Source organism: Bufo bufo, chromosome 4, assembly GCF_905171765.1.
Source record: "Bufo bufo chromosome 4, aBufBuf1.1, whole genome shotgun sequence".
Taxonomy (NCBI): domain Eukaryota; kingdom Metazoa; phylum Chordata; class Amphibia; order Anura; family Bufonidae; genus Bufo; species Bufo bufo.
In genome coordinates this window covers 280,294,572-280,307,697 of record NC_053392.1, presented here as the reverse complement: position 1 = coordinate 280,307,697, position 13,126 = coordinate 280,294,572, and the positions used below count along the sequence as shown (strand labels likewise).

The window sequence follows — 13,126 nt, the reverse complement described above, 5'->3', positions numbered from 1 at the left end:
TTTTTGGGGAAATTTGGGACAAAGTCAAAATTGCTAGAATCAATTCGCTCATCTCTAGACTATACCTCTGTTCACATCACAAAGCCTTAGCTCCATGCAGTTGTTTGCTTGCTCTACCCCTCCCTGCTCTGGGCTTTACCAGACCCATATTATCAGCGACCTTAAGGCTGCTTTCACAAAGTCAGTATTTGATCAGTGATTTTCATCAGTGATTGTCAGCCAAAGCCAGGAGTGGACCTTATCTCTGTGTAGGCTCTGATCAAACACTGGGCAAACAGTGGCTGTGTGAAAGTGGCCTAACAGTTATGTCTGTTAGGCTACTTTCACACCTGCGTTCGGGTGTCCGCTCGTGAGCTCCGTTTGAAGGGGCTCACAAGCGGCCCCGAACGCATCCGTCCAGCCCTAATGCATTCTGAGTGGACGCGGATCCGCTCAGAATGCATCAGTCTGGCGGCGTTCAGCCTCCGCTCAGCAAGCGGACACCTGAACGCTGCTTGCAGCGTTCGGGTGTCCGCCTGGCCGTGCGGAGGCAAGCGGATCGGTCCAGACTTACAATGTAAGTCAATGGGGACGGATCCGTTTGAAGATGACACAATATGGCTCAATCTTCAAACGGATCCGTCCCCCATTGACTTTCAATGTAAAGTCTGGACGGATCCGTTCAGGCTACTTTCACACTTAGAATTTTTTCTAAGTTATAATGCAGACGGATCCGTTCTGAACGGATACAAACGTCTGCATTATATGAGCGGATCCGTCTGGGCAGACCCCAGACGGATCCGCTCTGAACGCAAGTGTGAAAGTAGCCTTAGAAGATTTTACACTGGGGTCACTGAGTTAGGAAATTATGTCACCTATTTAACAGATGACATCATTGAAGTGCGATGGGCATCACTTAGCAAAACAACTGCAATCATGTTAGGTGGCACCAGGGGCGTTGCTAGGGTCTGAAAACATCCGTGACACAAGCCCACTCTACCACGCCCCCGTGAAGCCACGCCCTACCCCATGAAGCCATGCCTCCATCTCCGAGGGCGGGGCCTTTCAGCAGTCCCCCCTTGACAGTAGTTATTAACCCCTTTCAGCAGTCCCCCTTCAGTGAATGGGGGACTGCTGAAAGGGGTTAATAACTACTGTAAAGGGCCTAGCCATCTGGGCAACCCCACAGATCATCCCCCGACCCCCTTGTACTTTAACGCCTTTCAGCAGTCCCCTCTTAACAGTAGTTATTAACCCCTTTCAGCAGTCCTGCCTTCACAGTAGTTATTAACCCCTTTCAGCAGTCCCCCCTTCAGTGAATGGGGGACTGCTGAAAGGGGTTAATAACTACTGTGAAGGGCCTAGCCATCTGGGCAACCCCACAAATCACCCCCCCACCCCCCTTGTACTTGTTCCGCTACTTATCTGCTGCGCCGGCATGAGTTCAGTCACTTCGGTGGCATCGGTGCTCAATCCCGTACTGCGGCGCGTGATCCCGCAAGACCCGTGACCTCCCTCGGCAGGTCGTGTGGGATTACACCACGCAGGACGGGATTGAGCACCGATGCCACCGAAGTGACTGAACTCATGCTGGCGCAGCAGGAAAGTAGCGGAACAAGTACAAGGGGGGTGGGGGATGATCTGTGGGGTTGCCCAGGTCCAATCAATATAAAAGGTCCCTGGAATAGCCCAATTTTTTTTTACCAGCAATCCAGCATAACATTCGAGGCACTGGACAAAACATCCGGGCTCAAGCCGCGAATGTTTTGACCTAACAACGCCCATGGGTGGCACATTGTATTTATTACATAAGTCACAACTTTTTTGGTCAACTAATACTGGTTTGATCAATTTTCCAATTCAGAACAACTTCAAGTTTCCAGGAGCGCTTAATAGTTCCAGTTTCAAATAATCTATATACACCGTCAAATGAGTCAGAAGTACTGTGTTTCATACATATACTTTGTACATATGTATATTCATGAATACTGTATCTCTGGGGGGGGGGGGGGGGGGGGTCATCTATTTTGGCCCTGTTAGGTGCAAGTGGAGTTTCTACTTTCTGAAAAGGGGGAGTAACCTCAGCACATTCACTATCATTTATGTTAGTTTACTGGCATAAATAATGATCAAAATCTATTCCTGCTGTGAGCTGGAGTAGATTTCAATGTTGGCACATGGACTACCTAACGATGCACCTTATCATAAATTAAGTACATCAAGTGGCGGTGCAGGGGTTATCAAAGATAGGTGTAAAACACTGTTCTTTGATAAATGACCCCCTCTGTGCACATTTTTCTTCATGCTTGAGAAGTGCTTTTGATATTTTCTATGTACTGGCTTTACATAACAGGTTATCCATAAAAAATGACACAATTCCGCTTTCTCAAACAGTTTGACCTCCAGTGGATGTTAATTCATTGTGATCCTCTGAGACCTGAGAGAGAGTCCTGCACAGAGCTAGAGGCCAAGAGAGCGGTAAGTACATATCGGGTGTTATATGTCTAGATATCTAAATATACTTTCTAACTTTTATGCATGACTGCACTTGCTCATAGTAGTTGAAAATGTCATATTTTGTTTTAATAAGAAAGAAGTTCCAAATTTATTACATGAGTTATCCTCTTTCTGGATATTGTTGACCAATGTGTTATATGGTACTTACTAATATAGCCTTTGATAAAATCCTGTGCCATTTTCTATATTTCATAAAGTATGCTCCTTGATGGCCAAGTCTTTTGTCCTGTCCACATAGAGGTCCTGTCCATAAGATGGCTGCTGATGGAGGATCGTGTGACCAGACACATCACTTAGTCTTCTCCACACTGCACCCACACAAAACTCCCAGCAATGCAAGCACCCATGGCAGGTCCAGTGTATTTGAAAGGGGCATACATTATGAAATATAGAAACTGGTGCACAATATCAACAAATGCTATATTAGTAAGTGCCATATAATCATCTTACAAACACATTTTCAACAGTAGCCAGAAATTGGCCAACCCCTTAAAGAGCCATATACCTCCTAATAAACATGGTGCATTTCACTCTGATGATCTTCACTTTTAGACTATAGCGTTAAAAGACCGGCACTCACTTGCAGTTGTCTTGCATAAAACGTTTATTGCCACATACTTTAAATGCATTACATTAAATGTGACGCGTTTCAGCACAAGCCTGTGCCTCCCGTAACTGTGCCTTCCGAGGAATGTAAAGGCTTGTGCCGAAACGCGTCACATTTAATAAGTATGTGGCAATAAACGATTTAACTAAAATTGAGTGCTGGTCTTTTATCGCTATGGTCTGCACGGGATGCCTTCCCTAAGACACGTGCACCACAGAGTGCCGACTGACCCATTGAAACTTCACTTTCAGACTGACATAGGAAGCAAAAATGTTCATAAATCTGCCCCAAAAAACTATAGTGAAACCAATTTGAGACAACCACCCAAAATTGCATCAATGGTCTTCTAGAGCAGGCATCCTCAAACTGCGGCCCTCCAGCTGTTGTAAAACTACAACTCCCACAATGCCCTGCTGTAGGCTGATACCTGTAGGCTGTTCAGGCATGCTGGGTTGTAGTTGTAGTTTTGCAACAGCTGGAGGTCCGCTGTTTGAGGATGCCTATTCTAGAGGATCCTCTGAAACAAGTATGAAAATTTTATGATGGAGATGAAAATCTATTATAGTAAATCTCTTCTTTAATAAAGGGATGGTCTTCTCAAAATGGAGATAATTTGGAAAGCTTTCACTGTATATTAAATGAACTAGCAATCTACTGTCTGTGAGCATCTTTGTGCATGTGCTTTCATGCATTTCATGACATACTGTACCCAAATATTTCAAAAATTTGCATAACTATATTTATAGCTGTTGTTTAATGCTGGGTTATATATGTTATGTTTAGTGAACTATGTCTACAAGGTTGGGCTACTTTCACACTCGCGTTTTGGGTGGATCAGTCATGGATCTGCAAAAACGGATCCGTTACAATAATACAACCGCATGCATCCGTCATGAATGGATCAGTTTCTATTATCTGTAACATAGCCAAGACGGATCCGTCATGAACTCTATTGAAAGTCAATGGGAGACGGATCCGTTTTCTATTTTGCCAGATTGTGTCAGAGAAAACAGATCCGTCCCCATTTACTTACATTGTGTGTCAGGACGGATCCACTTTGCTCAGTTTCATCAGATGGACACCAAAACGCTGCAAGCAGCGTTTTGGTGTCCGTCTCCAAAGCGGAATGGAGACTGATCGGAGGCAAACTGATGCATTCTGAGCGAATCCTTTTCCATTCAGAATGCATTAGGGCAAAACTGATCCATTTTGGACCGTTCTCACAAACGGATCTCACGAACGGAAAGCCAAAACGCCAGTGTGAAAGTAGCCTTACTTGACAGGTTATCAAAGTAGAAAAGGCCACAGTGTTAATTTTAAAGGTTTTTTTAAGAGCAGAGCTTGGGCGAGAGCTGCAGCCATTTCATTGTTCATATCGGTCTGTATACCTATACTGTGAGTTTCATAGTGACAGTGCCAGGTACTGCAGTTTCGTCCCAGTACACTCTTTTGCTATATATTTGCCTTTTGGAGTCAATGGGTACATCAAAGTGTAGATTAGAAAGTGCTCCTGGAAAATAGTTTGAATGTACATCATAGATGTAATGATAAAAGCATTATTTAAATTAATTTGTTAAAAAACGTTTCCCCTAAATGAAAAAAAAACAAAAAAAAACTGTATAAAATAATCAATCAGTGAATTGTACAGTTAAAACTATTTCTTAGTTCTATGTAGTTTTGGCAAAAACAATAAGGTCACCGCTAAAACTACTGTGATGTAATGATAAATCTGACAGATTATGTTGCGATACAGCTGCCATATCACAGTTTAACAAATTCACTGTCATTATTATTTTTTTAAACGGTACACGTCTCTAAATATAGCTAGTTTTATCACGGTGGAAAGAGCTGTTAAAAAAATATTCTTTATTCAATAACAAATAAACAAGGAAAAAGAAGGGGATGTATATATATAAACACCCTACACACTAGAACCAATTACGGTATAGTAACATACGGCGGCCAGAGGGCTAACAAGAAAGGGCAAAGGACTGTGAACATCAAAGTCGGGTACATTCCAATAAATTTAAAGAAATGCCCTATCGGTCTTCAGCCAAGCCAAATGGGCAAGATGCCGCACGGTCACCCTAATATACTCTAATATACTGGATACAGGACATGAACAAATTGGTGTCCACACCTAGAGGGTATACATCGTACGTGCACAACGGAAAAGGGTGGGGGGCGGGTTGGTATAGTATGGCGAGTGTCCAAATAGGCTGTGCTAGGTCCAGGTACACAACGCCCCAATTTAAAGGGGTTTAGCACTTTGTTTAAACTGATGATCTATCCTCTGGATAGATCATCAGCTTCTCTTCAGCGGGGGTCCGACACCCGGGACCCCCGCCGATCAGCTGTTTGAGAAGGCAGCGGCGCTCTAGCAGCGCCGCGGCCTTCTCACTGTTTACCGCTGGCCCAGTGACGTCACGACTAGTATCACTGGCCTGGGCGGGGCTAAGTTCTGTTCACTTGAATGGAGCTTAGCCCCGCCCGCGCTAGTTGATACTAGTCGTGACGTCACTGGGCCTGCGGTAAACAGTGAGAAGGTCGCGGCGCTGCTGAAGCGCCGCTGCCTTCTCAAACAGCTGATCGGCGGGGGTCCCGGGTGTCGGACCCCTGCCAATCAGAAGCTGATGATCTATCCAGAGGATAGATCATCAGTTTAAACAAAGTGCAGAACCCCTTTAAATAAGATCGGGACCCAGGAATGTTAACTCCTATGATCAGCCCTAAATAACCAACCATCCAGCCCTAACCATAACCCTAAACCTAGCTAAAACTCCCACTCATAGCATCTCAGTACTGCTCGACGCGTTTCTTTACACAAATCATCAGGAGCTCAGTGTACACACGTGGAAGAACACAATCCAAATGCTGCCACACTGATGGTGTGTGGCAGCGTGTACGGTGCTAAGGGGTGCCGGTTGGTGTGGATCCGTAATGGATCTGCACAAACGCATCCATTCAGATAATACAACCGCATGCATCCGTTCAGAACGGATCCGTTTGTATTATCTTTAACATAGCCAAGACGGATCCATCTTGAACACCATTGAAAGTCAATAGGGGACGGATCTGTTTTCTATTGTGCCATATTGTGTCAGTGAAAACGGATCCGTCCCCACTGACTTACATTGTGTGTCAGAACAGATCCGTTTGGCTCAGTTTCGTCACACGGACACCAAAACTCTGCAAGCAGCGTTTTGGTGTCCGCCTCCAAGAGCGGAATGGAGGCTGAACGGAGCCAAACTGATGCATTCTGAGCGGATCCTCATCCATTCAGGATGCATTAGGGCAAAACTGATCCATTTTGGACCGCTTCTGAGAGCCCTGAACGGATCTCACAAATGGAAACCAAAACGCCAGTGTGAAAGTAGACTAGTTAATATCACCGACTAATTGTCTCACTTTGCTCCAGAAATGTGCACAAAAATGTTGGTGCACTTTTGATGCATATTTTCCACAGCCATATCCCCTTGTTGGACGAGGTGAGAAAATGGCCTAAACCACTTAACAGATGTCAGGCAAGGCATGTTTGCCTATTTTTGTTTTTGGTGCAAATTGTGACAGAATTCTGGTGCACTTTCATTAGTAAATCTCCCAGGACTCTAGGAAAGCTGGGTGATTAATGAGTTGAAGAAACACCGAAGTCATGTTGGTTTACCCAGCTTTCCCATAACCAGATTTTTAACAACTGGCCAAAAGAGGACCTCTCAATGTCTCATATTACATTCTCTTTTATAGGAAGACTTTTCTTTGAATGGGCATTAATACGTGGGTGGCTCAGGTTTTCACAGTCTTAGCAAGGTTAATATAACATTTATAGAAGTGATGAAAAAGAAATAAAAATAATCTAGAAAAACTAGAGTGTCATGTAAGTCATTTCACAGGCAGCTTCCTGATAAGACGTGGGTTACGAGTTGACTGCGTGGGAATTTCATATTGCTCCAATAAAAAGAAAGTTATTATACCTGATTGAAAAGGGAGGTCAGTGAGGTCAGTAACCCCTTACTGGCAGCTCCAAGTAAATGTACCAGTAGTGTTAGATTACAGTCCCAGCTGCTGGAGGAAGGGTTAAGAGACCTTCACCATCCTACCTTTCCCATCCCACAACCATGGCATCCTCCAATCATTACTACCCTCCTCCCAGAACATTAATAAACATAAGGATCTGAGTCTTCTCCAGGGCTTACCTTGCTACTTGTGTTAGCTCTTTCACTTGGGGGATTTACTTGTGGGTCCTAATATTGGACAAGGGCTAAGGATACTGCGATTTCTTCCCTGGCCATAAGTCCCACCATGGCTAAAAGTGGCAGGGGTAGCAGGGCTCTTGTGCTGGTGCTAGTGTTACACCTCATCAGCATCTCCTTAGCTCAAGTAAGTGTCATCTAACTTCCTTCACTTGTCTTTTCCAGGTCACCCAGGTCATGATCCAGGTAAGAGATGGATTTAATGCCGTTGTGTAGGGCTAGAGGTTCTAGAAGTGCCATCACCTGCCTGAATGTGTCTGCAATGTGTACTTACAGCAGAGAAAGTGTTAACTGATGTATGTTTGGCTATTTTGTGGCCAGTTTACAGCACTTTGTGACTGTGTTAGGGATTGCTCATAGTTGTACCTGATACATATTGCATAATGTTCTGCACTTATCTTACTTACACACAAGGGCAAGATGATGCTTTCAAGTAGACTACTTTTACATAATCACTCCCTAGACATGCCAATTACATGCCAATTGAACACCAGCTTCCTGACTGCAGCAGTAAGGCAGCCAGCCTGGAGAGACATAGAATGAGGGTACTGTGAGAAAGGGTTAACTAGGGACAGAGAGGGGTTAAGGTGTAATATGTTAAATGGGAGGACAGCACAGGGGTGGTTGAGCCGTAGCAGGGTTAATGTAACTAGATAACCAAGGGTTTTATGCAGGGTGAAGAGCAGACAGGTTCAGGCGATAAAGGGTTAACAAGGAAGGGATGTTGGGTTAATGCGTGGCCAATGAGGCCGCAGTACAAGGTTCAGGAGGTGATCTAGGATGTATGTGGAAGCAGGGCTCACGGTTTCAGGTAGAGTTCAGGACAGAAGTTTGGGCCAGCTCACATCTTGGGGGATGGACTAGAAGTCGCCCCCCACCCCCAGGTTTTCTGCACATAGAGGAGGGGGGCAGAGGAGAGACCTCCACCTCACAATGTCCTCTTTGTAAACCTTTTTTAAGGACATTGCATAAATAGATGGATTTAAAAAAAATATGAAAACAAGAAAGAGTGCATTCATCCTGCTGCAGGGGCTGAACAGTGGACACACTCCACCCATGGCAGGCTGAAACCTCCATAGAATAGATCACTATGTGTGTGTGTGTGTATATATATATATATATATATATATATATACCGTCTATAATTCCAGATGTCACCTAGAGATAAAACCCTATAGTGTGACAATAGTTGATAAATAAGTGCCCTACTATCTTAAATCTGTATTTGATCCATTACCAGGTGAAAGCCCGTTAGATGCCACCTAATAAATCATTTGTCTACTAATGCTCCTCACTTAGAAGTTGATCACACGGCTATGTATGTTCAGTCTAGTATTAGGCAGAGTTGCAATGCATCATCTACACTATTCCTAATATATCCTATTGTTTTATCAGAGTGGGCCCCCGGGACCCCCTGGACCAGAAGGTCCTCCCGGACCACCCGGTGTTCCTGGCATAGATGGCATTGATGTAAGTATGACAATTCGAGCTGATTGACCTGAGAGAGTCTGTAGGTGCATCCTTAGTAAGGATCTGTTGAACACCTATTGTCACCCATGTGTTGAATGTAGCTGTGATTTGTCTGTGCTTCTTCTAGGGAGACAGGGGTCCAGATGGTCCTCCAGGCCCTCCAGTAAGTTTCCCTGAGCCTTGTGACTGTTCTTGTGTGTTCTTAACCTTGTCTTGTTAGTAATTGTGATATTTTCTCTTATCAGGGTTCAGATGGGGATTCAGGCAAACCAGGATCTCCCGGGTTGCCAGGCGAGCCAGGAGCCGATGTGAGTAGATTCAGTGTTGCATGGTGTTTTTAGAGATGCCAAGGTCGTATAAGGGGGAGGGAGGTCCCTGTAGACATCTCGTCTATGCTGTGTCTGGATAGAGGGCTTCTTGTCTGCGCATAGACTTGTGTTGGAGAGGATGACTGTGCCTCAGATCTCCCAGCAGACTGTGTGTGAGCTCCATTCACAGACTTCCCTTCTACATACAATTTAAGTAAATGGCCAGGTGTTCATATAGCAATGTCTATATTCTATGCAGTTTGTTATTATTATGCAGTACATAATATGCAGCAGGGTTGAGTTTGTCATTTGGCACAGAGACTGCCGACTAAAGGCTCTGCTATGCCTGAAATCTGCTATTCTGTCTGTTCTTACTGACACGACTATGTTGGAAAACCGTTTTATTTCCATTATTTCTGGATAATATGGGGATGGATAGAGAAGGGACAGGGCATAGCTCTAAAATTTGGATGGTAGTTGCTGCCAACATCTCAATCAGCTTTATTATATCTAATATCATAGTCTGTAGTAAGTGCCATTAAAATTTTGAATTACAGATTGTATTCAGCTGATTGATTCTAGCTATTCCTGGGAAAGCTGGGTGACGACTCATATGGCCCCATGGTAGCCCCTCAAGATTCCTGAATGTCAGATCTGATTGAGCAAACAGAGACGGAAGGAAATGCACTGCTGATTTCTACTTTATGACATGATGGTGGCCATATTAGTTGTCACACAGCTTTCCAGGGAACAGACAAGGAAATGATGACTGCAGATGGTATACTGGACGTTGTTATAACCCATCAGTATACTGACAGCTGCCTAGCCATGTACACGGTGCCTCATACATCAGGCGGTAACATATGGTATGACAATGTTCTCCGTGTCACAGCGGACGTTTCTTTACCCGGTGTCTTTATTTGAGGTGACACATAGCTCCCTGCTCGACGGCTTGCTTACTTTGATCATATTGTATGTCTGTCATATTGTGCTGATATGAGTTTGCAGAGAATATGCGGCCTGTATTCTAAGTATACAGTCACACAAATGTATTTAGCAGGATGGATACCCAAATTACAAATGACGTCCGTGTTGCATCCGTTTTTTTTTTTGTTTTTTTTTCACAAACCCATTGACTTCAATGGGTCAGTGGACTGCATTTTGCAGCCAAGAATAGGACACAGTCTATCCTTTGTGACCAGACATACGTAGGCAGAAAACTACACGGATGATCTGCTTTCCACACCCATATGTCTGTTCCGCAAAAAGATAAAACATGTCGTATACTTGCCCGAAAATGTGGACAGCAGAAAGTCAATGAGTCAGCAAAAAAAACAAAAAACGGATGAAACACGGACGTCATATGGACATCATCTGTATTTTGCGGATCCGCGTTTTTCCTGAGGCCTTACGTGTATTAAATACACAATTCTGATGGTATTTGAAACTTGAATTATTTTCAGCCTGAGAATAAGGCTTCGCAGTTTGCGGACGGTATATGCTACCAGTGTGAGACCTCCGTGGTTTGCAGTCGGAGTAGTTGCTGTTGAGAATGACATTGTTAACACATCTCGTACATGTTGGTGGGCTGCAAGGAAGATTTTCCTTTAATGTATTTGGAAACTTATATAGATGTCCATATGCAGACGCAGCAGACTCGAATCTTCTGGGATCCACCGTTTGACGCATTGCACTCTGCTGAGAATAGACGTTCATAAAATACAGACTTCAGACGTTAAGTCAGATGCTAAAATCTGCACTTGAAGATGATGGATAATAGGAATTCATTTAGCGGAATGATGTAGAAAGCAATTAAAATTCGCAGCATGTTGTAACACAGTGCACTGTGAGCTCCGAAAATGACCCCGGCCATGTCATTTCTAATAAGTCCCAATTAGTGCACTCTGGCCTTCTGGGGTTCGTGACTTCCTGCTACCTGTTGTGGGCCGAGCGCACCCATTCTTTGATGTTTCATGAAGATTTAGCCACTTGGACGAGTGTTTTTGTACTGTTTGCTCACTTTCAATTATTCCTTAGCAGTAATGTCAGAAATGGACAAACTTGTGTTAACCCTATGCTCTTTTCCTCAAAGTTTGCTCTTGGGTATATACACAGATTGTTTCACATATTTCTTAGGCCTGTATTACACCAACAGATTATCTGACAATCATTGGTCAGGTGGCCTAATACACACACAGATCTTTTGTTATACACACCAACCAAAGGGGGATGACGGAGGGCAGAATTAAAGGGGTTCAGCTCTGAACCCGGACATACCCATAATTTCACCCTGGCAGCACTCCTGATGTTAGCATCTGAGTATTTCATGCTCCGATGTGCTCTCTTGCTCTGCCCTGGATCGCGCAGGCCAAGTGCTCTTTTTTTTACAATAACACACTGCCGGGTGGAGGCTTCCCCCCAGCAGTGTGTTCGGTGACGTCACCGACTCTGATGGGCGGGCTTTAGCGCTGCCCTAGCCGTTTTACAAGCTAGTGCAGCGCTAAAGCCCGCCCATCAGTGCCGGTGACATCACCGGGCTAACTGCTGGGCGGAAGCCTCCACCTGGTAGCCCCATAGAGAGCCCCAGTACGTCACCGGAACTCCAGAAAATGCCTTTGCCCTGTGCGATTTAGCGCAGGGCAAAGGAGAGCATCGGAGCAACAACTGCCCCGATGCTCAAGTCAGGGGGGCTGCCTGGGTGAAAATGGGGATATGTCCGGGTTTACCTCTGAACCCGGACAACCCCTTTAAGTTATTATAGAAAATACATGAAAAGTAATATAGCAGTAGTATATGTGTATAGTGTGGCCTTGTATCCATACAGACCACCGGAGCTCTAGGTCCTGGCTGGAGTCTTTTCACATCTTTCAGGTTAACCCTTTTGTCTCTGTGTTATCCAGATACACGACCGTATGAATGAGTCCGTATCTGTTCCGCAATTTTCGCATCCGTTGCCCCATTCTGCGGCCCCGCAAAAAAAAAAGAACATGTCCTATTCTTGTCCGCAATTGGGGACAAGAATAGGCGTTTTCTATGACAGCAACGGAATTTGCTGTCCTCAAATTGCGGAACGCACATGGGCCGGTATCCGTGTTTTGCGGATCCGCAAAACACCACGGTCGTGTGAATGTAGCCTTAAGGGGAGCAATCCATGTGCACTGTCTCTTAGCGCAAATACTGTCGCCACTGCCCAGAGGACTGTTGAGCAGACTACTGGATAATAATGAAGTACAGTAAACTGAACTGGATTGGAGCTGCAGTAACCAGCTCTGTCCACTACACAACAGATGGCGCTGTGTGGTTTGGTGCTGCATTCCAGTGCTGTAGCTACTCAGAACAGCTGATAGGTGGGAATATGAGGTGTCAGGCCTCCACCAATCAGATATTGATTGCCTATCACTTATAATTTTGATCTTACAATGCAGCACAAAAAGGAGCTGTGTAAATACCTTAAATACATATGACACTTAGGACTCATTCGCACGACCATTAAATGTCTTGCATTATGTAAGCCTTTATGTAAGGCTCTGTTCACATTTGTGTTATTTCCTACTCTGTGATCGGAGCACAACATAGAAAATGACATGACATGACTGACACCACTGGCAGTCAATGTACTCATTCTCTATATTGCTGTCTGCTGGGTCTCCTTCATAAAGTCTGTCATTTGTCCGTCATTTTTTACTGCATCGGTGACAGAAGCTCCTAACGGAGACTCCAACATTGACTATTCCTAACTAAACATCAAAGCCATTTTGCTACAAGTCAGCCATATATCTCCTTCTACCCCTTCTGTTACCAGTGTGGACGGTCAATATACTCTCAAGTACAAACAGTGGAGGATCAGGACAGCAGGTCCCTTCTCTTTGCTGTACAGGGTACTGGAAGGGTAGGATGCAGAATAGAGGTCCAATGAGCAGAACCTTACATAAGTCCATAGTATTGTATGAAAACCATAGGTGACACTTTGTGGTGACAGAAGGCACCTTCTGAAA

The 13,126-nt window shown here is 44.5% G+C and overlaps 1 protein-coding gene across 1 annotated transcript in view; it reads left to right on the top strand.

Moving 5' to 3' along the window:
* Window positions 1-13,126, top strand: part of LOC120999162 (collagen alpha-1(IX) chain-like) — a 152,678-nt gene that overhangs the window by 39,749 nt on the left and 99,803 nt on the right. Inside the window, 5 exon segments of the mRNA XM_040430036.1 lie at window positions 2,374-2,457; window positions 7,519-7,539; window positions 8,749-8,823; window positions 8,951-8,986; window positions 9,069-9,131. Coding sequence (XP_040285970.1) covers window positions 2,374-2,457; window positions 7,519-7,539; window positions 8,749-8,823; window positions 8,951-8,986; window positions 9,069-9,131 — 279 coding nt within the window.